The 24,628-nt window shown below is 40.8% G+C and overlaps 1 protein-coding gene across 10 annotated transcripts in view; it reads left to right on the top strand.

The window, feature by feature from the left end:
• Positions 1-398: 398 nt before the first annotated feature.
• The window catches only part of EFR3A (EFR3 homolog A), a 77,800-nt gene continuing 53,570 nt past the window's right edge, over positions 399-24,628 (top strand). For all 10 annotated transcript variants that reach the window (XR_014056963.1, XR_014056962.1, XR_014056961.1 and 7 more), the window contains exon 1: positions 399-615. Coding sequence is in view for 2 of the 10 variants with exons in the window: in XM_081501152.1 (XP_081357278.1) it covers positions 606-615 (10 nt within the window). In the remaining 8 variants the exon portion in view is untranslated. The remainder of the gene's footprint in view (positions 616-24,628) is intronic.

Below are 24,628 nucleotides of genomic sequence, written 5' to 3' on the forward strand. Positions count from 1 at the left end.
TCTCAAATAAATCACGCTTCCAGAGAATAAAGGTCGCACTGCAAGTTCAAGGGCTTAGAAGAGAAAAACACTACGGGTACTAGATGCATTTATTTAAGGCCATCCTGCTTAGCCTCACAGCCTCATAAACAGGTGCAACTGTTAAGGAAAAAAAAATGTTGCCAATGCACCTCGAATAAGGGTTCGTGAAAACGAATGTGACTCAAACCACTCCTTTTTGACAATAAAGCGAAGTTGGAGGATGCCCAAAGCGCTGCGACATCCTCCCCCAGCGACGTCCTCCCCCAGCTCCCCAGGTCCTCCCCAAGCCGCCCCTCCCACCTCCGAGTGCCACCGCCCTGAGGTGGGCGGGGCCGGGCCGGCGGCGACGTGCTGACGTCAGGGCGTGGGGACGCTCCGGCGTCGTCCGGCGCGGAGCTGCGCCGGCGGGGGGCCCGGTGCCGCCCGCTCAATCTGCGAGGTCGCGGAGGTCCGAGTCGGCTCCTTCGGCCTTTGGCTCTTCGCCTCGTCCCGGCCTCCGCGGCCCGGGAGGCTGGCCCGTCGTGATGCGGTCGGCGCGGCCCCGCTGAGCCTCGGCGCGGCGGCGAGCGCGGCTCGAGGTCACCATGCCTACCCGTGAGTGGCCGCCCGAGGGCCGGGCCGGGCGGGCTGGGAGCGTTGGGCGCGCACTCCGGGTGTCGCCGGGCCGGGGAGTGCCCGCGAGCGGCCGAGTTCGTTTCATTTGGGCTTAGGGTTCCCCGGGGGGCGGGGGTGTGGTGGCGGCGCGGGAGCCGTTGCACGGAGCGGGAGACCGACGTCTGAGCGCGGAGGGCGCCCGGCTTCGGAAGCGGCAGAGCTGCCAGAAGCCAGCCCCGCAGTACTTAAGCGTCCAGCTGTTCCTCCAGCAAAGCGCAGGGACTTCCTGCAAAGGCGGAGAAGAATTCACCCCCCCATCGCCATGGTCTCCTCACTTCCTCGACGACGGGCGTCGCCGGTGGGGATGCCCCGGCCTGGCCCGGAGCGCTTCCCCGCGACGCCCGAGCCCCGGCAAGCCTGGGCTTTTCCTCTGAGACACGTCCCGGTGGTTGAAGTAGTCGCGCTCCTTGGGGAGCTTTGTTAGGCTCGGCTGCCCCGTGGTCTTGGACCACTGGGCTTCAGATCCACCGGGCAGCCGGTTGGAAAAGGAGGGTTTAAGGTCCCCTTCCCTAGACACGTTGAATAATATTCCCGGAGCTTGGGCCCCGGAATCTCTGTGTCCTCCGTGTTAAACGGAGGGACCCTGAAGTTTGAAAATCGCTGTACAGTTGGAGGCATTTTGGGCAAACGGTGTATATACTACAACACTGCCAACGACCAATTTTTAAACGAGCCCAGAGAATCACCAAGTAGTGATTCTTTAAAGTCAGGGATCTGGCTTAGGTATGTGCCGACCAGGGTAGTTCCAGGTTTTGGACGTAGAGGAAAAGCATTGATGATCATTGATTTGAAATTGTTTTTCAGGTAGGGCTCTTGTGAGCACGGTGTTTCACACTGTGGAATCCTGAAACACTTGGCAGCATGTTTGCAGTTAGCTCATATTTCTTAGAATTCATAACGTTTCCTAATTGTCCTTATTTTTGTAAACACATGGGACACTGGATTTCCAGGTCAGCCTCAAATGCTTGTTTTGTCTAGTGGTGGGTAAAGAGGCGTTATCTCCTGATACGAGAAAGGTTTATATAATGCTGTTGCAAATGTTTAAACAGTCTTGATGTAAAGATGACTAACAACTTCTCCTGTATATGTGGGTAAGGTGGGTTTTGTTCTCTTAACACAGTCAGGTTTCCTAACCTTGATCTTCTTGGATTTTGTATCCAGTAAATATGTCAGCAGGCTTCCCTGGTGGCTCAGTGATAAAGAATTTGCCTGCCAGTGCAGGAGAGGTAGGTGCCATCCCTGGATGGGGAAGATCCCCTGGAGGAGAAAATGGCAACCCACTCCGGTATTCTTGCTAGGATAATTCTGTGGACAGAGGAGCCTGGCAGGCTGCAGTCTTGGGGGGGTCGCAAAGAGTTGGACACGGCTGAGCACGCACACGTTCATATATCAGCTGTTTATATTTTAAGTTTATTCGTCTGGACTGCAGGAATATCCTCATCACTGTTATTGTCAATTTATTGTTCCTAAATTCATGCTCATGTTATTCAGTGAATTAGCACTGTGCTAATCTACACGCCAGTATTCTTGCCTGGAAAATCCCATGGACAGAGGAGCCTGGTGTTCTATAGTCCGTGGAGTGGAAAGAGTGGGACATGACTTAACAACTAAACCACCACAATGAATCTACTTTCTTAGAAAGCAAAGGATGGGGAGGAGACACCTTTCTTGAAAGTTAGGGCTTCAAGTGGAATTTATTGGTAAAGTGACAATTAATTTTTTTTTATTATGTTTTAGGGTTATTAGCAGCAGCAGCAGCAGCAGCTTCATAGAATGGACATAGGAAACGTTTGTTGGTTTTCTTAGTTGTGTGATTTACAATGCAAAATGACACAAGGATGAGCCATGGTGTACTTTGCATAGTTAAGAATACAGTATTCATGACCTGATTGGAAGGAAGTGAACTACTTGAGTTGTCTTTCATTGTTAATATTTATTATGGTATGGTTTCTGTGATTGCTTCAAAGTATGGTACTGATTGGTGGTACCCATGTGAAGTCAGTTGTGTTCGTAATTGCCTTTTTCTCTCTTTTTGTGACCGGAACCACCAAAATCGCTGGGATAGTGCAGTGGACGTTAGTACCTCTCAGAAATTCTGCATGTAGAATAAATAATTTCTGCAAAATTGTTATTTTGTTTAGGGATTTTTTAGGAAGGAACACCTACCCATCCCAATAAACGAAAGTGTTTTTCTTTTTGGTGTTAGGCAAGTTAAGAAGCTCATGTATATGCTCAGCTAATTAATCCTTAAGGGTTTAGTGAAATAAATGTAATACTTTTCTGTAAAATGAAAGTGTTGGAGATGATCACTAGGGTCTTTTCAGACTCTATAATTCTAAGTCATAGAATTTTTCTATTCCTGCTATTTTGTTGCTTACTTGGAATGTTGATTCTCTCAGTCATTGAAACTGGAATTGGTGAGTAGAATCTAGTGGAGCATGGCACACCCATGAAGGCAGAGTGACAGCGTGTCTCATGAATGTTAGCAGTCACGTCATTGGAGTTATTTAGAAAATCCAAAAAGGTCTTTTTCAGAAAGCAGCTACCTGGAAGGATGTCTGACAGGAAGTGACTGCAGCACAGGAACAATTCTGTGGTCATGTCACTCAGTATTCAGGCAGCAGTTTGTAACAGTCACTAAGCACAGATTTCAAGACTGTGTCACTAAGCGATCTTTTCAAACCTACAACCCTGTAATTTGTCACGTCATTTTTCTAAAGGCCTTTATTTCATCTTCCTCTGCTCCAAGGACCATTAAGAAATATTTTGATTGTGAAGATTTTCCAAATTCTAAATCGGAGTTTGAATGGAAGACATGTTAAAGCTTCTTAATTCCAGTCGTTTTATTTGTTTTATTTTGTGTATCAGGAGACTGAGACTCAGTGAGTTTCAGTAACTTGGCAATGGCAACCCACTCCAGTACTCTCGCTTGGAAAATCCCATGGACGGAGGAGCCTGGTAGGCTGCAGTCCATGGGGTCGCAAAGAGTCGGACATGACTGAGCGACTTCACTTTCACTTTTCACTTTCATGCATTGGAGAAGGAAACGGCAACCCACTCCAGTGTTCTTGCCTGGAGAATCCCAGGGACGGGGGAGCCTGGAGGGCTGCCGTCTGTGGGGTTGCACAGAGTCGGACACTACTGAAGCGACTTAGCAGCAGCAGTAGCAGCCTAGAGTCAGAGGTGGAGTAGAACCAGGACTTGAACACAGATCTGGGGGTTGGGTTGGGGTTAGGGTTCCTATCCATAATCACAATGAGCATAGATAATGTTTATTTTTCTGTAGCTAAGCTGATAATAGTTTATCTTTTCAAAAAATGGTCCCTGGAGTTACACTAAGGCAAAAATGGTCTTGGCCAAAATTTACATAAGATATGTGAACTTATAAAAATATTCACCAGTTTTGTCTTTGCTTCTGTCTTGTCACTGGAATCTGAGGGAAGAATACTGGGGATCCCAGTGGTATGCTAGGTAGATTCTTGGTTATATAAGTATAGACATAAAGTTTTTAGTAAACAACTTACATGAAAGGGACCCCTTAGCTGACAGATAACTTGTCTTGAAACAGTTCAAAAAAATATCTAATTGAATGTGCTCTTCTTTTATGTTTGAAAACCTATTGTATATTGGCTAAGGGAAACTGCAGTCTTAATCATTCTTTGCTGTTAACTGTACTTTCAGTGATTATTTGTGGTTAATGCTTTCTTTTCTCATTTAGATTGGTATTGATATTTGGCCGCATATGTTAGGCTGTGGTAATGTGGTCCATCCATGTTTGGTTTTTTCCCCATTGATGAGGTTAATTATATTTGACTTATTTTTCAATCCGTTCTTACGAAATAACTGCAGAATATAGATGAATTGTGACGTGAGGGATGAATGCCGGTTGAAGTGTTTTTGTTTAGAAACATAAGCAAACTTGACCTGCACCTGACTTGTGAGCATTCTGTTTGTTCCTTCTCTCTCCCTCCCTGCCCCTCACCACCTTTTCTCTCTCTCCCACCCCGCACCTGTATATCCTGCCAGAGTTACAGCTGAAGAGTTCTCTTTCTCTTACCTTTGGCCTGACACTGTTTGCGTTACTACCAGATGTCACCTGTCCCCACTCATGGGGACATGGGGCTGCATTGAAGATGGTATAGGTGGTGGGTGATGAGACTGGAGAAGGAGGAAGGAGCCAGAATTTTAAAAAGATTTAATATGCTGTGCAACTAACGTGACTAAAATTGTCTTCCAGCTGTCACACAGGTAGTGGCTATTTTGTAGGCATGTTAGCAGTTTCCGACTTACCAGTTAGTTTACAAAAACTTAAAATTTACTCTTAGTAATAGAAATTTTTTATGGAGTGTTGATTGTATACCAGGCAAGATACTTTGTGCTTTACAGGAATGATCTTATTTAACTGTATCCCACATTGAGGAAGGTCCTATGTGACCACTTACAGAAACAAAGAGATTGGTTCAGGGAAGTAAAGTAACACGCCTGATGACAGTAAGTGGTGGAGCTGGGCTTGGAGCCCAATGCCTGTGACTTCGCTGCGCTCTGCTCCGGGCGCAGCAGGAGTGGAACCTGCTGTCAGATCCTATCCGTCTTTTAACACGGACTCTTCTGCTTAGCACTCTGCCTGATCACGTCACAGGTGCTTGGTGAGTATTGTCTAAAAGAAGGAATTCGAACTGGAGTCAGAGAAGTGCTTCTTTAGATACGATAACTTGAAATGACTTTTTTCCCCATAAAAACTGTTCTGAAAGGCTTTATAGTTTATGATTAGATTCTTAGCAGACCTGTCTGAAATTTTTGCCAGGCCAGAGACAGGAATACCAGTGGAGGCTTGCAGACATTATCTAAGTTGGGGTTTCTCAGTTTTTATTCTGTTGATGCCTTAGGCTGGATCATATTTTGCTGGGCGGTCTCGGTCTGTCCTGTGCATTGTGGTTTGTGTAGCAGCGTCTCTGGGCTCTCCCCACTAGAAGCTAGTTGTAGTCCTCCCTGTCCTGAAGTGTGATGGTCAGAAATGTGCTCACACACTGCCGTGAGTCCCCTAGGGGGGCACTGTCCCCGGGCTGAGAACCACTGGTCTAAATACTGAATGTTACAGACCACGCTGTGCCCATAGCCTGGCCTGCTTTCCCATCCAGGGCCCTGCAGTCTGCTGCCCAGAGATGACCTCGGCTTGCAGGCCCGACCCAGGCAGCTGTGACCTCTTGGGCCAGGGCAGGCTCTTTCCCGGCCCTGAAGTGAGATTGCCCTGTCACACTTCTCTGGGGAGCCAGAGTGAGCAAATTCCCTCTGCCCCACCCTGCCCTGCCCCATCCCTCACGTTTCCATCTCAGGAGTTTGGACCAATTCTCTGCCCTCCCAAAGCTATCCCACTGGAGTAGGGGGCGGGTGGGAGGAGGAAGCCCAGCTTCCTGGGGAGACTCGATCTGCCTAGACTCCTGCTTTGGGTGATTTGGAGGGGACAACTTTATAGAAAGACAGCTGCCACTATCTCTCTCTGGTTTTTTAGGATTTGCTTTTCAGTATAGTCTCTGTCCCCTCTGCTGCCCACACGTGCTTCTCTGAAAGAAAAGAATACTCTGTCTTTTGGGAAGGAGAGGTCCTTTATCCCTGAGTCAAATGAAGGCACTAATTCTTAGGAGAAAGCATCTTTTACCTATTGTATAGCTCAACTTTGGTATGGAATGATCTGAATACTGGGTGGCTGTTGACAACTACATAAGTTCGTACTGTCTTTATGGGGGATGGAGAGATATAGGATAGAAGTATTATAAAAATCTGGCTAAGGATTTGAAGAAGGATTCAAAGTTAATATCAATTATAAGAGGTCAGTATTTGCAGTATTTACACAAATCAGAGAGCGAAATACCACCGGCCTTCCATGGTTAAAGCACACACCTATGCTTGTCAACGTCTGAGTAGAAATGATTGATCAAGGTTTCGGGAAAGACGATTCATTGTCACTAATAAAGAAATGCTAATTAAAAACTGAAATCATTCGAGTTTATCACATTACCAAAGATACAAGTTTAATCACTTCTTTAGCAATAATAGGCAAAGGTGGTGGTGAGGTACAATAGAAAAGGCAGAACTTTAAATTGGTACAACTCTTGAAAAGTAATTTGTCATTATTTTATCAAGTGCTCTGATAATGCATTTACTCACTGACCCAGTGATTTCACTGTTGGGAATCTATCCTTAAGAAATGATGACAAACATAAACTGTGCCAGAATTTCTTCACTGAGATGTCTATCACGGTAATATTCGTAAAGTAGTAAAAACCGAGAAACTTTAATATTCAATAATGGGGAAGTGGTACAAATTGAATATAGAACATCCTTGCAAAAAAAAAAAAATACCAAGCAGCCATTAAAAATGATACTTGTAGAAGCACTGGGTTTATAAATTGTTTTTATTTTGTGTAATTTGTTTTACAGATTTTCCACAGTTGGCATATAATCCACAACCAGAAAAAAGAATGCTTAAGATTTTTATAACTTTAGCATAATTTTTTCAAATTTTTCATAATTTTTTACAAAACCTAAATGAAAACAAAGTATTGCCATGAAATGGTTCTTCCTTTAGCCCATAAAAAGAATTTGGGTAACTGATGAGATAGTGTCGTTGTGTGTGTATGTACATTTCTGGCTTGGGAAAATAGCGTATTTACTGTCTGATTGCTCTTGTTGTCAGGTGATAGCAGATGCTTATCATGCTGTTTTATTCTGAAAGGAAGAAAAAATAATTTCTGATCTATCAGGTGGTGTTTTCAGTTGTGAAAACCTGAAAGGTTGAGATGAACCACTTTGTGTGACTTCAGTTTATCAGCAGTTTGTAGGGTTTTTTTTTTCCCCTTGAATGATTGTGTGTTGTAGAATGAACACACTTCTGGGGAAGTATCATCACAGAATGAATGTTGGCAATCCCTCCTATGATTAATATGTCAGACCTGTCAAAATTCTTTCATCATTTCTGTCTGCCACGTTTGCTTCATTCTTGAAATGAGCCTGTTCTCACATATTCTTGAAATCAGCAGAAGCTACTATCAATACTAATACTCCTCTTTCTGCCTAGGCTGTCATATTCTCCCTTCTGCATATTATTAGATAGCATGATTCTAATATTTAGTAAAGAAGGAATCACTACTGAGGGTTTTTTCATTGTATCTCTGCATGAAGAGTTTGCTGTGTTCTAAAAATAGACATTAAGCCTCTTGCTCTGTAGTCTTCAGGAGGACTTTCATTCTCCCCAATGCTATTATTTTGGATTTTATTCTTAGTTGGTGAGTTATTCAGCTGTAACTTTTTGTTTTCATTACCTGAGCTCCAGGGTATTTTTGCTGCACTAGTTTTCTGGCTAATTCTAAGTGTTCTTCACACCCCTGCTATTTAATTGGCTTTTTCAACAGCTGTCTTGGCTATTTGCTACGAAGTTCTCTGTGCACTGAACTTTAAATGGATCTCACTCCTGCCAGGCAGAGAAAGTGAAATATAAGATGTTCAAGTTTGCCACAGTCAATTCCTGGGGCCTTATAAACTTTGCAGCAGGTGCCAGCGTGGAAGTCAAAAGGAGTGGTCTGTTTATGACATCTGACATGCATTGATTTATGAACTTAGTTATAAGTATTTTTATTAACTATTTGATCCATTAAATGGGAAAGGATAGTACCTCTCAGGGAGATTTAGATGCAGTTGAATTTATGTCATTGTGCTTTAGAGGTAGAAATACGTTATGACCATGTGATGGGAATCAGAATTGCTACTTGGATTGTCAGCCTTTATTGCACTTGATTCCAGAAGGGCATCTGCAGTTTAGGTGCTCCGGGGACATGTGTAATAACTGAAATTTGGGGTCTGAGTCCCTGTGGGTTTTTCCCATTTTCTTAGCTGGCTGCACTGTGTGAACTTCAGGGGCCCAGTTTCCTTTTCAGTTCACAGCCTAGAACAGAAACAGACTTAAATAATCTGTTCCATGCTACCTTTTCCCTTGGTTCCATCCTGCTTCTTTGCATGGTCTTCTAAGGATGGGAGTGCCTTTGGCAAGCTGCCATAGGTTTGTCCTAGAGAGCCGTCTTCTTGAGATGGAAGAGCTCAGGTCCCGGAGTCTGGGGGAAGAAACATGGGCTGCCCAGGTGGGTTCTGTCTGGATCACCTTTACCACAGCGCCGTCCCTGGCACAGGGTTCCTGTGTTAGCTCCTGAGCATTACGTGTTGCTCTTGATTCATATTGGAGGCTGGCTCAGGGGAAGGTTGAGCTACCATAAGAGCTAAAGTTTCCCCAGTGTCTTCACTGGAAGCATAGGAGGGCCTGTTGTGTGGAGAGGGTGCACAGGGGACTCAGCAGGTGACCTGACCCTGCCTCAGCTGGGCCATCTCTGTTTTTGTCTTGTTGTTGAGATTCTGCATTCCCAATTTCAGCAGGTAAATAATATTGCCTACTTTTTTTAAAGTTTGGAATTTATGGTCTTAGGTGTTAGAATATGCCCTCCGACAAGAGCTTGAGATATTTTAGAATCAAAAGCTTAGGAACCTAGAGGCAAAACCAGAGGCATTTAGTGATGATATCTACCTGCTTTTGCTCTGATGCTCTTCAGGAGTGGAGCTGTCTCATCTTTCCTTGTAGTCACTTCAGTCATAGGCACTGTCAGTGTACTTTTCAGAGTCACAACTATTCTCTTTCAGCCTTTCTTATTTTCCTGTTGGATTTCTCTTAGGGATTGATTCATTCAGCAGATTATTTTAGTGCCTGCATGTGCAGGGCATTGCTGCTTGGGGAATACAGAGATGAGTAAAGCAGTCCCTAGCTGTAAAAAGTTGGTCCAGTTTATAGAACCTTGTGTAGATGGCTCTGACACAAAGAAGGAAATGGCAAGCCCCCTGAGAACAGTGCTGTGGAGTTGAGAGAGAGCCCACAAGAAGAAGGTGAGTGGCAGATGGCGTCCTTTGCCTGAGTCATTTCAGAGGAGTGTGGGTTTGGGGAAGACATTTGGGTTGAGTCACACAGTTGGAGATAACCAGCAGCCAGTTGGAATAAGTCATTGGTGCTGGGGACATGACAGCTTTGAGGCCGTCTATGTAATTGGTAATTTTGTCTTTCAAGTAACATGTGCTTACCAGCACCTAATATGTGTCAGTTACTGTAGGCACCAGGGACATGGCAGTGCCTCACACTAGACACAAGGGCATCTTCCTGGGCATCATCTCTGCCCTCATGAAGCTCAGTCTGGTGAGGAAGACAAGTGCTGAGCAGACAGAGAGCTTTACAGGCACTGAATCCTGGTTTTCTTTGCTACTGTACATACAGTTTTTGGTATAGTCGGTGGCTCATGGTACACCTTCAGTGTATATTTGTAGAGTGACTCAAATTACTAAAAGAGAAACAGAAGTTGCTATGGGAACACACGAATGAGGTGGGAGGGAGCAGTTAGAGGTAAAGTACAGTGGACTGAGTGGTGGGTTTTGAACTTGGGTCATAGGCTTACCTGGCAGTGCGGTGGTAAAGAACCCACCTGCCAATGCAGGGAGACGCAGGAGACGAGGGTTTTATCACTGGGTCAAGAAGATCCCTGGAGGAGGAAATGGCCACCCAGTCCAGTATTCTTGCCTGGAGAATCCCAAGGACAGAGGAGCCTGGCGGGCTGCAGTCTGTGGCGTCACAAAGAGTAGGATGCAACTGAGCACATGCACAGTAGGATGAATTGCAGTGTAAAATCTGAATATTGTTGAGAAAGTACAATTCATAGGATTAGTTGGGTGAGGGGTGGAGGGAGGAGTCAGGATTGATGCCCAGATTTCAGGCTTGATCATTTGGGTGAAGTGCTCCAGTGTGATACAGGGACTTTTTGGAGGACAGGCAGTTTGGGAGAATCGAGATGGAAGGTGAGTCCTTTTTAGGGTATGCTAGATGTGTGGTGCCGTACAGGAATTTCAGGATACATTTGTAGAAATAACTGCGAATGAAATTACTAAAGGATAGGTTGTAAAGAGTTAAAACAAAATGCCATTGAACAAATGCTTGCATGCAAGAACTGGGTAAAACTCAGAAGAGTCCATCTGGTTGTAGAAGCGTTGGAAACATTTCAGTATAGCAAGAAAAAGAAGCTGGACAGTCTCTTACTGTTTGATCTGATGCTTTGACAATGATAATTTATGAAATGTTACTGGAAAAAAATCTTACTTTAAAGCTTTGGGCCTTAAAGATAATCATACGTCTTAGCTGTGGTATGTACTATCTATACTATACTTACGTCATTCACTTCTCTTGTCACTGCTTCCTAGCTAGGGGAAGAAATTGTCAAATTATACTAGCCTGAGATTATGTAAATTGTTGTGTAATTCCAGGGCAGACAAGCTAAATTGTGCAACTTGAGAGTAGAAATTAGGGAAGCCCCACATGTGTAACCTAAAAATTTCATCTAGAACTCTAATATTAGTAACTTCTCATCCCATTCTGTCTTGAGTCTCACAGTCATGTGAATTTATGGAAGAACTGAATTTGCTTGCGGCGGATACAATGCTTATGTAAACTTGCTGAAGAACTGCTTTATTTCAAAGAAAAAAAAGAAGTGAGAGGGCATTTGGAGACTGGAGCGGAGATCGTCAGACAGCTCTTTGAGTGTGGATCACCACATTCTCCTCCACACAAATGATGCTCCTCTTTGCTCCCTTCTCTACCCATTGCTCTCTGCACATTTACTCAGTGTCCTGGAGTAGACAGGCTCTGTTCTCTTTTCAGCAACAAAGAAATACTGCTGCTCTTTTTGTTGCCTACCCTGATAGGATACACAGCAACATACTGGTTAAGGGCTGAACAATTGTAAAAGCTCTGTATCCAGTGGTTTCAAGAACATGAGGGAAGGGCGACTGGAAGTAAATGTGGCTTGGCTGCTGCGCTTGTGCTGGATCAGTAGTTGATTCCGCCAATTCTTCATGTTTTTCCATCTAAAACTGCCCTGGATTCAGCCTTGATAAAGAACTTGAGTATTTCCATAAAAGTGGGATGATTTTCTGTTGTTCCCTTTTTAATTTTCAGGGGCTTCCTGGGTGGCTCAGCTGGCAAAGAATCCGCCTGCAATGCGGGATACCTGGGTTCGATCCCTGGGTTGGGACGATCCTCTGGAGAAGGGAAAGGCTCCCTACTCCAGAATTCCGGCCTGGAGAATTCCATGGACTGTAGTGGCTTTCACTTTTAATTTTCAAGAGTGAATAGTTTCTGTTTGTAGTTGCAGTAATAAAATGAATACTCCAAGTGTGTACAGATTTCCAGATTCTCCCTTTGTGTCTAATGCCACAGAAAGTTGCTCTATTTTTTATTTCTTCCATGCACTCGTTGTTACAAGTCTTACCTTTGAACTCGAGGAAAATATGGTAATAGATTGAAACTTTGGGTAGCATCAAATTTTGGTTTATGAGTCATTAAAAAAATTATTAAAAAAGATTAGATCGCCTTCTTAGAGTTTTCATTAACATAAATCAAAACATGTAACTATTGCATGTATAATAAAGTAAAAGAATACCTAAGTTAAAGAAGTCTAGGCTTTTGATGTGTGTTACCAAAGTCTTGTCTGGAGTAAATATAAAATGTTTAGAGTCTTTGTGGTTTCTTTGGCAGTTTTGGGGAGACTGTGTCAAGTGCTGAACCTTGAAGGTTTAACTTAGCTTAGTTTTTGTGAAAATTAACTTTGTGCTTGGCTTGGCCCTGTCAGCAAGTCCTGTTACATTTTACTGTCTTCAAACTTCAGATAGAGAAAAGTATATTATGTTAGGTATATAACTAGAATGCTCCCAGTTTTTTCCTTTACTGTTTAATCAAAAAAATTAATCATCTCAATTGGAATGAAAATCTTCAGCATATGGCACAGACACTGTGGGTGTTGTGAACTCTGTAAGAAGAATCAAGGCTGTTGGTATATTGAATGTATCTGTTCTAAATATAATTTTGGAAGTTACAAACAGCACCCCGCCCTCCTGCTGCAGGCACCAGATTTAACACTTCTGTTACTCTCTGACTAATGAGGAAATAAAAATATGTTAATATTTAAGCAGTTGAGGAATTTTAATGCTGTTTTGGATTTTGCCTGAAATAACTCATATCCTACTTTTGAAATATTCAGAGGATTTTTAATTAAAAATAACTCAAATAAATGTGGTTCACTGAGAAAGATCCTAGTTATTGCTTATGATGGATTCTTTGTATTTGTAATGATGACAAGTGAATATTTTTTTATTTAGGATTTAAGGGTTTATTTTCCTGGACTGCTGCTGCTAAGTCGCTTCAGTCGTGTCCGACTCTGTGCGACCCCATAGACGGCAGCCCACCAGGCTCCGCCGTCCCTGGGATTCTCCAGGCAAGAATACTGGAGTGGGTTGCCATTTCCTTCTCCAGTGCATGAAAGTGACAAGTGAAAGTGATGTCACTCAGTCGTGTCCGACTCTTAATGACCCCATGGACCGTAGCCTACCAGGCTCCTCCGTCCATGGGATTTTCCAGGCAAGAGTACTGGAGTGGGGTGCCATTGCCTTCTCCGTTTCCTGGACTACAGTGCCTTAACTCATTTAGGCGGACATTGGATTTGATGGTGTGTGTGTGTGTTTAAGAGCTTAGCTAAAAATCTGCAGAAAACCCTACCTTTATCTTTTTTTTTTTAATACCCAGGGTTTCGTTGTGGACAATAATATAACAAATACTTATTAAGGTCACAGTAAGTATACTGATGGAAATAATTGACTTTTTAAAAAAGCTTTATTAAGATATATAATTTGCATACCATTAAATTTACCTATATTAAGTGTATGGTAAGACGATTTTTATGTGAAACAAAAATGGTACAGATTACCCAAGCAGTGATTATAAATGTCAACTCCTGGATGCCCAGCCTGTTCTTTCTCCCAGATTTTGATTCAGTAGGACTCATAATTCGATAAATTGCACTGTGTTAGGAGACACGCTAAAAGAACTGAGTGGCAAGATTCTGAAATTCTAGTTCTTTTTAACTTCTTTATTATAGGTCAGAAATTAAAGCTTACATGCATATTTTAAGTTTAAAAATCTGAGATCATCCAGTATCAGATTGCCATAATCCCAAAACGAGTGCTTTAATCTGTCAAGGGGAGAATTAACTGGACTTTTCCCTCTGCATGCCCACATTGTAATAAGGCAAAGGATTCCTGCCTTATTTTTATAAAATAAAAATGAGCCGTAGCTTCAAAACTGGGACTTACTTTACACATAGATTTGCTGCTGGAATTTTGTGAAAGTTTATATATAAATGTTTTTGTTATTTTCTTTGGTAATTTTGGGAGTATTTGGTTGTCACAATAGGTAAGAAAACTTGGAAGACAGCAGTCGTCTCTTGTCTGTGCTTTTGTAAAGTGACGAGGTTCTGTCTCCCTTTCTCCAGTGGCTGAGCTCCATATAGCTCTGGTTCATGCTCTGGTATGCTGGGAACTCACCAGTAACTTCTTGTGGGGGCAATCTAATAGCCTATAAAGTTTCTCATTCTTCCTTTCATGATGTTCTTGTACCCTTAGGGACATTTTAGAGCTCAGAATAACCTATAATAGGAAAAGAAGATAATTTCTGGAAGTGGGGAAAGTGAAAGTCGCTCAGTCGTGTGCAACTCTTTGCAACCCCATGGACTAAACAGTTCATGGGATTCTCCAGGCCAGAATACTGGAGTGGGTAGCTGTTCCCTTCTCCAGGGGATCTTCCCAACCCAGGGATCGAACCCAGGTCTCCCACATTGCAGGCACGTTCTGTCCCAGCTGAGCCACAAGGGAAGCCCATATGTGGGAATATGACATATGGGAATATGACATTTTATAATAAGACAGGTTCTCAGGCAGGGTGTCACTTCATTCTCTACTCTCTGACTTGATTTTTATACCCTTGGAGAGCTGTGGTAACAATAGTGTCATCTTTGGGTAGCTGCATAATATTTTTACTGTGTTTCTCTAGTCAATATTAAACAGTGCATATTATTTAAAAAATTAAAGAAAAAGCCATCTCAGGAAGACAGTACAGTATAGAAACTGTTAAGAGCACAGACTCTGAAGGGGGTCCACCACTTCTAGTTGTGTGACCTCAGACAAATTGCTTTCATCTTTTTGATTTTCTATTTATAACCTATAGATGTTGATACCTACCTCATATGGTTATAAGCATTAAGGAAGATGAAATTTGGAATGTAGTAGATAAATATTTGTTGAATGTGTTCTGAAGGAATCCAACTGACAGACAGGGAGTAGATAAGAACAGAATATTCCTGAGGTAGATTGGGTTAGGTCTTCTGGTTTTCTACTGTGTTTTGCACTGTATCCCTGCAACCAGAATTTGTGCCCTAGGGAACTTGCGTTTAGTGTTTGATGTTCTAGTAGTTGACCAGGACTGCTGTAATAAAATACCACAAACTGAGTGACTTTGAACAGAGAATTTATTGGCATACAGTTCTGGAGGTCAGAAGTCTGAAATCAAGGTTGGTTCCTTCTGAGGGCTGTGAGGGAAGGTGTGTTCCAGGTCTCTCTACCTGGCTTGTGTTAACAGATGGCCAATTTTATGTGCATGTGGAACTCCCCCTGCATGCACATCTGTCTAAAATTTCCCCTTTTATAAGGATACCAGGTATGTTGTATTAGGGCCCCCGCTAATGACTTCATCCTAACTGAATTACCTCTTATTCTAAATAAAGTCTCATTCTGAGGCCCTGAGAGAACTTCAGCATATGAATTTTGCAGGGGATACAGTGCAATTTGTAATAGCTATATGAGAGTTGAAAGTGAAATGATTTCTTTTACTAACAGTATTTCCATGTTTTAAAGCATGCTTATTTATTAAACTTGGATGTAAACTGATGGCATAGTCACTTTTTCTTCTACTGAAGCCAAATATTCATTTACTTAGAAGAAGTGAATCTAGCGCAAGAAGAAAATTGGTTGAAATGAACAAAAATTCTTTTCATGCTTCAATTATTTGGTATGCTACTAAATTCTCTTGGAGAAGGAAAATGGCAACCACCCCTGTATTCTTGTGTAGGAAATCCCATGAACAGAGGAACCTGGCAGGCTACAATCCATGGGGTCGCAAGAGTTGGACACACAACTTAGCAACTAAACCACCACTGCCACTAAATTCTCTGGAGCCTGGCTTCAAGTCATTTTAGCATTTTAACTGATTTCAGGAATGGTGCATACCTAATGTTTACGCAAATACAGAATTTACTGAACTACACTTTCTATGAAATCTTACTTGTTTTAGTTCTCTAAGCTGCAATAACAAGATACCGTAAGCTGAATGGCTTCAGAAGCAAAGTATTGTCACAGTTCCGGCACCTAGAAGTCAGAAATCAAGGTGTGGGCAGGGCCACACTCCCCACAAGGTCCTAGGGAAGGATCCTTACTTGCCTCTTCGGCATTAGTGGCTGCTGCCAAGCCTTAGAGTGCCTTGGTTTGTAGCAGCAGAACTTGTCTTTCCTATCTTCACGTGGCCTTATTCCTTGTGTCTCCCATATCTTTCTCTTTGTGAGGGACCAGTCTTTGGATTAAGGGTCCACCCTAATCGAGGCTGAGCTCCTTTTAATTTCATGCCATGTGCAAAAACTCTGTTTCCAAGTAATGCCACAGTCAAAGGTACTGAGGCTAGGACTTCAGCACATCTTTTTTGAGGACACAATTCAACCTGCAGCATTTGTCCATTGCTTTCAAAAATTCAGTTCAATTCAGTCATTCAGTCGTGTCTGACTCTGTGACCCCATGAACTGCAACACGCCAGGCCTCCCTGTCCATCACCAACTCCCGGAGTCTACCCAAACCCATGTCCATTGAGTCGGTGATGCCATCCAGCCTTCTCATCCTCTGTCGTCCCCTTCTCCTCCTGCCCCCAATCCTTCCTAGCATCAGGGTCTTTTCCAATGAGTCAACTCTTAGCATGAGGTGGCCAAAGTATTGGAGTTTCCACTTCAACATCAGTCCTTCCAATGAACACCCAGGACTGATCCCCTTTAGGATGGACTGGTTGGATCTCCTTGCAGTCCAAGGGACTCTCAAGAGTCTTCTCCAACACCGCAGTTCAAAAGCATCAATTCTTCAGCTCTCAGCTTTCTTCACCGTCCAACTCTCACATCCATACATGACTACTGGAAAAACCATTGCCTTGACTAGACGGACCTTTGTTGGCAAAGTGATGTCTCTGCTTTTAAATATGCTGTCTAGTTTGGTCATAACCTTCCTTCCAAGGAGTAAGCGTCTTTTAATTTCATGTTCGCAATCACCATCTGCAGTGATTTTGGAGCCCCAAAAAATAAAGTCTGACACTGTTTCCCCATCTATTTGCCATGAAGAGATGGGACCAGATGCCATGATCTTAGTTTTCTGAATGTTGAGCTTTAAGCCAACTTTTTCACTCTCCTCTTTCACTTTCATCAAGAGGCTCTTTAGTTCTTCTTCGCTTTCTGCCATAAGGGTGGTGTCATCTGCATATCTGAGGTTATGGATATTTCTCCCGGCAATCTTGATTCCAACTTGTGTTTCTTCCAGCCCAGCGTTTCTCATGATGTACTCTGCATATAAGTTAAATAAGCAGGGTGACAATATACAGCCTTGACATAACTCCTTTTCCTATTTGGAACCAGCCTGTTGTTCCATGTCCAGTTCTAACTGTTGCTTCCTGACCTGCATACAGGTTAGCTTCATCTAATTTCTCTAATCTTCCAAGTATTCCTGACTAGAAAATGGACAATTTTGTTATCATAAATTAATATTCTTGAATTGTCTTGTTAGGCCACTACCTTGGTTTTCCAGGTACAGAATTCTGCTTCACTTTCAACTCTGTCCTGTTTCAGTAGGTTGTTGCAAAGATGCCTTTCTTTCTTTCTAAGATGGCTTTTGTCTCATACTTTCTTGACCATCTCAGTGTTATGAGTTATGTTTGAAATTGTTGAACTTGCTATTTTAGAATTTACAATGGATTTCAAGTCCAGGAGCCTTTTGTAATTGGAATGTCTATTATCTTATTACTGAATGCATCTGACCTGTACTACTTTTTGTGAAGATAGGATATTCTATATAGATAGAATGGTATGAGCAAATGCATGGAAATGAAGAAGCTTGGGCCTTGATTTTAAGAAGTATGAATAGTCACAGTTTTTATTTGGGAAACAATGCTGAAAAGTTAGAGATTGTATCCAGGTTCACCTCCAAGACCATCCTGTCAGTGAAGTATAAGTAAATTGGGGAGATCTTTATTTTGTTAAAGTAACTGACCTCACTGTTTAAATCTTTAAATAAATGTGTGTGTGTATGTGTGTGTGTGTGTGTGTAGCTAAAATAAACTATTAAATATATTGTATATATTTTGTAAAATAAGTGATTTGGGTTTTTGTAGATGTGGTCTGAATGAACTATCTTATGATTTGCCTAATGTGAAAAAGTTTATTTCTGTTGTATTCTCAATATGTTTCTGACATACAATGAAATGTCTTGTACTCATATTCTTTCTGTGTTAATTTTGCTTTATATGAGCTGCACAGCTTTTCAAAGGCATCTGGAAATGTCAGGTGTTTTTGTTTTTTTTTTTTTAATTTTTTTTTTTAAACTTTCACAAATTGGAAATGTCACATTCAGACAGCTTCTGAGGAGAAATAAAAGGCTTTTACTGTGAGTCAAGGTTTGAACTTTAAACGTTCATATGTTTTTGGTTCGTGGCGTTTTGTTTACCAAGAACTTCAGTAGACTTTCTAGTTACCTGCATGGCACATTAATTTAAAAGGGAAGTATCAAAGCATACGTGTCCTTGTTAAATAATAGTTTACATTGCTGGTCTTTTCTGTACTTTCCACAATACCTTATATAGTACTATCTACATAATTAGTATTCATAAATATTTGTTTTGCAGTTGAGTTGAAATGTCATGTGCGTTTAGAATTAGGAGGAATCTTTAGTTACCTAATCTAACCTCTAGTTTGAATCTGGACAGCAACTGACATGATCCTATCTGAAAGCACTCAGGGAGTTCTAGAATATTTTTACTACTTCTGTCCAACTTCTGCCCTCTGAGGGTGTCACAGACCAGTCCTTTTTTACATGATGTCCTTTAAATATTTGGGTAATACCTGATATTTTGACATTTACTACCAGATACATTCTGTGCTAAACATTTTTTTAAACTAAAAGAATGAAGATTTTGTTAAGCATTATGAGTTGCATTTAGTAGCCTTCAAACATACCATACTGCAGTCTGTCTATAGTTAAGTCAAATCCAACAGCAGTTCTTTTTTTTGCAGAATCCATGAAATAGGACAAAATTCCTTTTGGTTAACGGTAAGATACTTACTTAGCTCTTAATAGACTGATGATGTACCCCACTCCACTTTTGACCACTGATATGTGGTGAAGAGCATCCAGAGAATTACATAGAAATGATTCTGATTTGCTTTCAAAGGATGTTAAATGTGAAAGCAGCAAATAAAAATGATACAAATGTATGCAAATACAGTGTGACAACTAGACTTTTTGAATTGTATCTTTCTCTGGAAAACACACATCTTGTATTTCTGGCACTTAACATGTAGTAGAGGCTTTATAAACCCCTTTTGATTGGTTGACTAGACATGAAACAGTTACAGTGTTTTTTGAATGTCTGTCTTGGAAGACTTCCTTAGATGTGAAACTTCTATTAAATTGTATCTATTACAAGAATAAAACCAGTGCTTAATTGCTGATTTTTTAGAAGAAATCTTGTTTTTATCCTATTTTCAACACCACATGCCAAAAAGTGTGGGATTTTCTTCAGGAGTAGTTTTTTTTCTTCCAATCTTTAGTAGAACTTTCATTTTGCAATTATTTCACTCTAATCAATTATCTTTATCCTTCATTATTTACTAAGTATTGGAGAACATAGTCTAGTTATGTATTTCAGATAGAAGACTTGTATCTTACTAAAAACTAATTAAGAAAGTAATGTATTACTACTAGGTCCTTTTAAGGGATATTTCATATTATCCATCATTTTATTTTTAATAAGAATGTATAATCATTGTAAACTATGTGATTAGTCTCTTTATTTTTTCCCACACAAGTGTAGAGTCTGTAGAATAGTGTTTTTCATTCTGGATATTCTGAAACTGCCACTGCTTTGATTTATTTTTGGTTAAAATATTTAACACATCTTGAAATTTTAATTTATGTTACTGTAAAATATGAAATTTTTCACTTTCATGTGTTTTTTAAAAATGTTCTTAATTTCTTTTTCTGCTCTTTCCTTGTTCTTAGAGTATTTCTTTTTTTCCTGTGTTTTGGAGTTCTTATTTCTTTTATCTATGTAAATTGGTACTTTTATAGAAGGCATACAATTTGGGAAACTCGCCTTTGTTTTCTCTATCACTATTCTTTTTATAGTTTTCTTCCTATCTCTTTAAATGTCTTCCCTTTCACTTCCTTCTCTGCTAGTCATTCCTTAAATGCTTGCTTTCCCCAGAATTCTCTTAATTCCATCCTGTGTTTCTTTGTTGACTTCAGCTAGTTAAACTAGTTGCTTTTGCCATCATTTATATGCTTTTGGTTCTTAAATTTTTATTTCTAGTCTAAATCATTTGCCTACTACAAGATGTCCCACTTTTAGGTTTGTAACCTCAAATTTAACGTGTGCAGAATAAAATTTATTGTCTTTCTGATACCCTCCTCCCACCCCCAAATTTATCTTCCTCTGTTGCTTATTGGACACCACCGTCCAGTCACTTGTTCAGACTATCCTGTCTGTTACTTTTGACTCCTCTCTCTTTGTACCTTCTACTTTGAGTTGGTTTCCAAGTCAGCTTCCTACAAGTTTGTCTAGCCATTTCTCTCATGTTGCAGAACTTTATGACTTGTTTGGAAATTAAAACTACACTCTTGTTCTTAACATGTGGCTCTCCCCACCCGGAATGATCCTCCCTTTTTTGCTGAATTCCTGCTTCTTCTTTAAGACTTAGCTTAGTCATTAGTTCTTGCAGGAAGATTAGGGTCACACTGCTGTTCTCCGATAGCAGTCTCTTCTGTCATGGCTGTTACCCCATCGAATTACAATTCTCTTTGTATATGATTATCTTGTCCTGTCAGACTGTGAGCTACTGAAAGCCAGGGAGAGAGAATTTATCTTAGACCATTATGTAATTCTCTCCTCCCCCAAAACATATTAATTGTGCAGAGTAATTGCCAACATAATTAATCAAGAACATGGTGTGGATTCAAGAGGAAAGTTATTTCTCACATGCTTTTTTTTTTTAATTACACATGGAGAAAAAATGTGATTCCTTTTGTAATTCTTAACAGTACTACTGACATTATCACAGAAGACATTTAGTCAGTATTTTGTCTGTTAAACAAAAGGAAAATCACCTACTATTTCAGTTTTCAGTTCTGCCTCATCTAATTCCTTACCTCCGGAGATCAGGATACTGGAGTGCTGTGTGCTCCCGGGCACAGTAAAAGAAGGTCTGTGGCACGCAGAGTCCAGTTATGCAGTCTGGTCTTAGAAGTAGACGTGAACTCACGTGTTGTGTCCTAATGGTAGTGGAGACAGAGGTGTCAGTACTTTGCTTTCCTGTTTGCAGCTCTGGTTTCTGTGTCATCCAGTGGATCCTTTCTTATTTGTTTTGCAAACTAAGCCAACGTCAGATGAAATGAATAGAGCATTGTATTTCCTTATTTTAATATTTGTGGAGTTTTTTTTTTCCCCTGTACGATGATTCCAAAAGGTTTTCAAATGCAGTCTTAACAGAATTACATTTTCTAAAAACCATGCCTATTGTATATTTTATTGCTCAGGTTAACTCTGCTGAGTAATACTTGTTTTCAGTTAAGTATGGTAGAGTACAGTAAAATCTAGGTATAAATCTATAAATTGACTATTTGTAAGTAAACATTACCTTTTTTTTTCTTTAAAATTGTGATAGTGGGGGAAAATGTGTTAAGTATAGACTGATCACGAGTTGACTCAGGAGAAGAAAAGCTGTTTTTTTCCTACAGATGGTATTTCAGAATAGTTTTGTAATGTGTACAGACTTTTGTCTGCGTTATGCCTTTTGCAGAGGCAAGTATTGCATTGGAGTGGAAAGACCATCTTTTAAAAAAGAATTGGAGCTTTAATTCCATTTAATGCCTTTGTTGTCCTCTTTTCCATGAAGTTTATGCGCCTGGAATAAAAAACAAGTAGTGAAATTGAGAACGAGAAGAAAGATGGTATAGAATTACTTACGGAAAGAATCATGTAATAAAATACTCCTCTAATGGATTAGAATCCTTTTAAAAGGAACACTTTCCTAAAGATAAGACTGTTTTGTTCCCATTTTTCTTTGACTCCTGTCTAAATTATTCAGCAGACCTTTTTGATGCTTCCTTTGTGCCTCCTCCTAGGTTCCTTCCTTCTAAGCGCTGGGTTTTCCGTGTGCTGTCCTCCATAGTGAGACTTGCACTGTTCCATCCGCTTGTGATTGTCCTCCACTGCCTCCAGTTCCCTTATAGTTCAGTCTACACGTTCTTCAGGGGGAGCCTCAGCTCAGCTCCCGTGTCCTTCATTAAACCCTCTTTCACGTGAGCTAGAAGTGCTTTCTCTCTTCTCTCGACCTCTGTGGCCCTGTAGCCACGTGGTCCATTTGACATTAGATAGCTCTTGTCCTCCAGTGTCGTCCAAATCTTGTTTTCAATTTCAATTTTTATTTATTTTTAAATTGGAGGAAAATCACTTTACAATATTGTGCTGGTTTCTGCCATACAGCAACGCGAATCAGTCATGATTATATATGGGACCTCTCCTTGAGCCTCTCTCTAAATTTCAATTTCTAAACCTTTGTCTTTTCAAGTAGTTAGTTACCTTTTTGACTCTCTACAGTTCTTACCACAGTGCCTTGTACCCAGGTTGAAGTGCAGGAGTAACACCCATATTACTGGCCTTAAGTAGTGTATGCGTGTGTGAATGGCATATGTAAATTTACATGCGAAGTGTTCGTTACTTGGGAGGGATATGTAAGTATGACTGTAATATTACTAAGTCTTTTAATGGTATGAAGTAAGTGTCTTGTTCTGACACTAACTGAATGAGTAGCTTTTAATTTCAACCTTGACGAGAATATATGTGATGCAGAGTCTTTTAAAGGGTTTTGGATACCACAGAGCTAGAGGTCTTGAAGTAATGAATTTTTAAAATCTAATAGAAAAACCTGCTCTCTCTTTTCAACTTGATTACTGATAGCTTCCACTAGGTCTAAAAATAAAGCATGAATTGTTAAAAGTGGTTCAGTTGACATTGTCAGCTATTCATTGGAGAAATTCTATTGTTCTTGCATTTGTTTAATATTTTGTGGTGGACAGTGTTATCATTTTGATTTGTGTAGCACATATCAACAGATAATAAATTTATCAGTGAACCTTGGGTCCACATTCGTGTAGTGAAGGAGCAGTTTTTGTGAATGTCTGCTATATTCCAGACATGCACAACAATGAACAAAATATGTGGACTTTATATTGAAGTGACTCATTCTGGTGGGAAAGACAAATGTGTTTATAAGTAAGTACAGTAATTTGTTTTAGGTGCAATGATAGAAATACCATAAGGACCAGAATCCAGTAATCATAGCTATTCCCATTTAAAAGTATGAAATTTAGTAAGCCCTAAATATACCAGCAAATTCCTAATGTATTACACATAAGAATTATAAACCGAGATAATACAATTGCTGTGTAGAAGGTATAGATATTATGATTTTTTTCCTTTAACAGATCGTGAGACAAACCTAATACAGTTGGTTTCCATCACAAGATCTAAGTGTTCTTCAACTTGAGTGACAGTAAGAGTAACTTACTATTTTTGTTTTAGAGGATAGCTTTATCCCAGGTATCCAGTGCTATGGTGGTGTTTAATAATAAACACTAATTGTTTAATTATTAGTAATTTAATAATGGAGACATTAATATTTCCAGTTAGATTTAAATTATCATTGGGTAATACAGTTAGTTGAAAGTATAGCTTATTTTAAAAGGGATCTTAATTATCCAAACCCTCAAACTTACAGAGCTGCTTTAGGAAAGCAAATGTCATTACAAAACAGAAGTGTTCACTGGTGGACAACCACGTGGAATGTTGGCCTCTCAAGCAGAATTCTCCCCGCACCCCAGAGTGCTCATGCACCTGGCCCATGCTCCTGTGAGCTCAGCTGTGAGGCTTTCTGTGCAGCTGATGACCGCCTGTTGGCTCAGAATGGGTTAGAAATTATTCGTAACACCTCACCATCAGAGAAGGAGGATGCTAGAGGCTGATATATCTCACACCTGTCTGTGGGGAGAATTAGGAAACACTGGTGAATCCATATAATGTCTTGGGTGTCTTTAAAGAAGAAATGGTTAATTTAGTAGTATGTAAAATTTACTAAAATAACTGTGTGTGTGTGTAGTGTGTGTGTAGTGTTTTTAAAGTGGCTTCTACATTCCAGGCAGTTTTTTTTTTTAATTAGTACTCCTACCTGGTGGGCTGCCGTCTATGGGGTCGCACAGAGTCGGACACGACTGAAGCGACTTAGCAGCAGCAACAGCAACCCTGAGAGATTGGTAGAATGATTTTTCAGTTTCCTGACTAAGGCCCAGAGAGCATTATTGAACAGATTGCCGCATGAGCCTGTCTGCACACCACTGTAATACACAGCTTGGGACCCTTCTTGGTCATAATTTTTCCTTCCAGCTATGCCCCAGTTCAGTTTTCCCATAGTTCAGTTACCCACTTGAGATTTCCTGTTTCTCCTATAGTATCGTTAAGTTGAGTTCTGAATTCCATATGCTACAGGAGGAGAATAGTGGATTACCTTCTCTTTTATGTGTTAGGATTAAATTTAAAGAAAGAACTCATATTGCTTAGACTTGCCAGTTGCTTGAGCCTCTCTGTGATGCGCTTAGCCCCTTTTTTCCTTTGGAAAAGAGAAAGTTGGGAAGAGGT

Source organism: Giraffa tippelskirchi, chromosome 6 (assembly GCF_054371585.1).
Source record: "Giraffa tippelskirchi isolate mGirTip1 chromosome 6, T2T-mGirTip1v1.2.pri, whole genome shotgun sequence".
In the NCBI taxonomy this organism is placed as follows: Eukaryota; Metazoa; Chordata; class Mammalia; order Artiodactyla; family Giraffidae; genus Giraffa; species Giraffa tippelskirchi.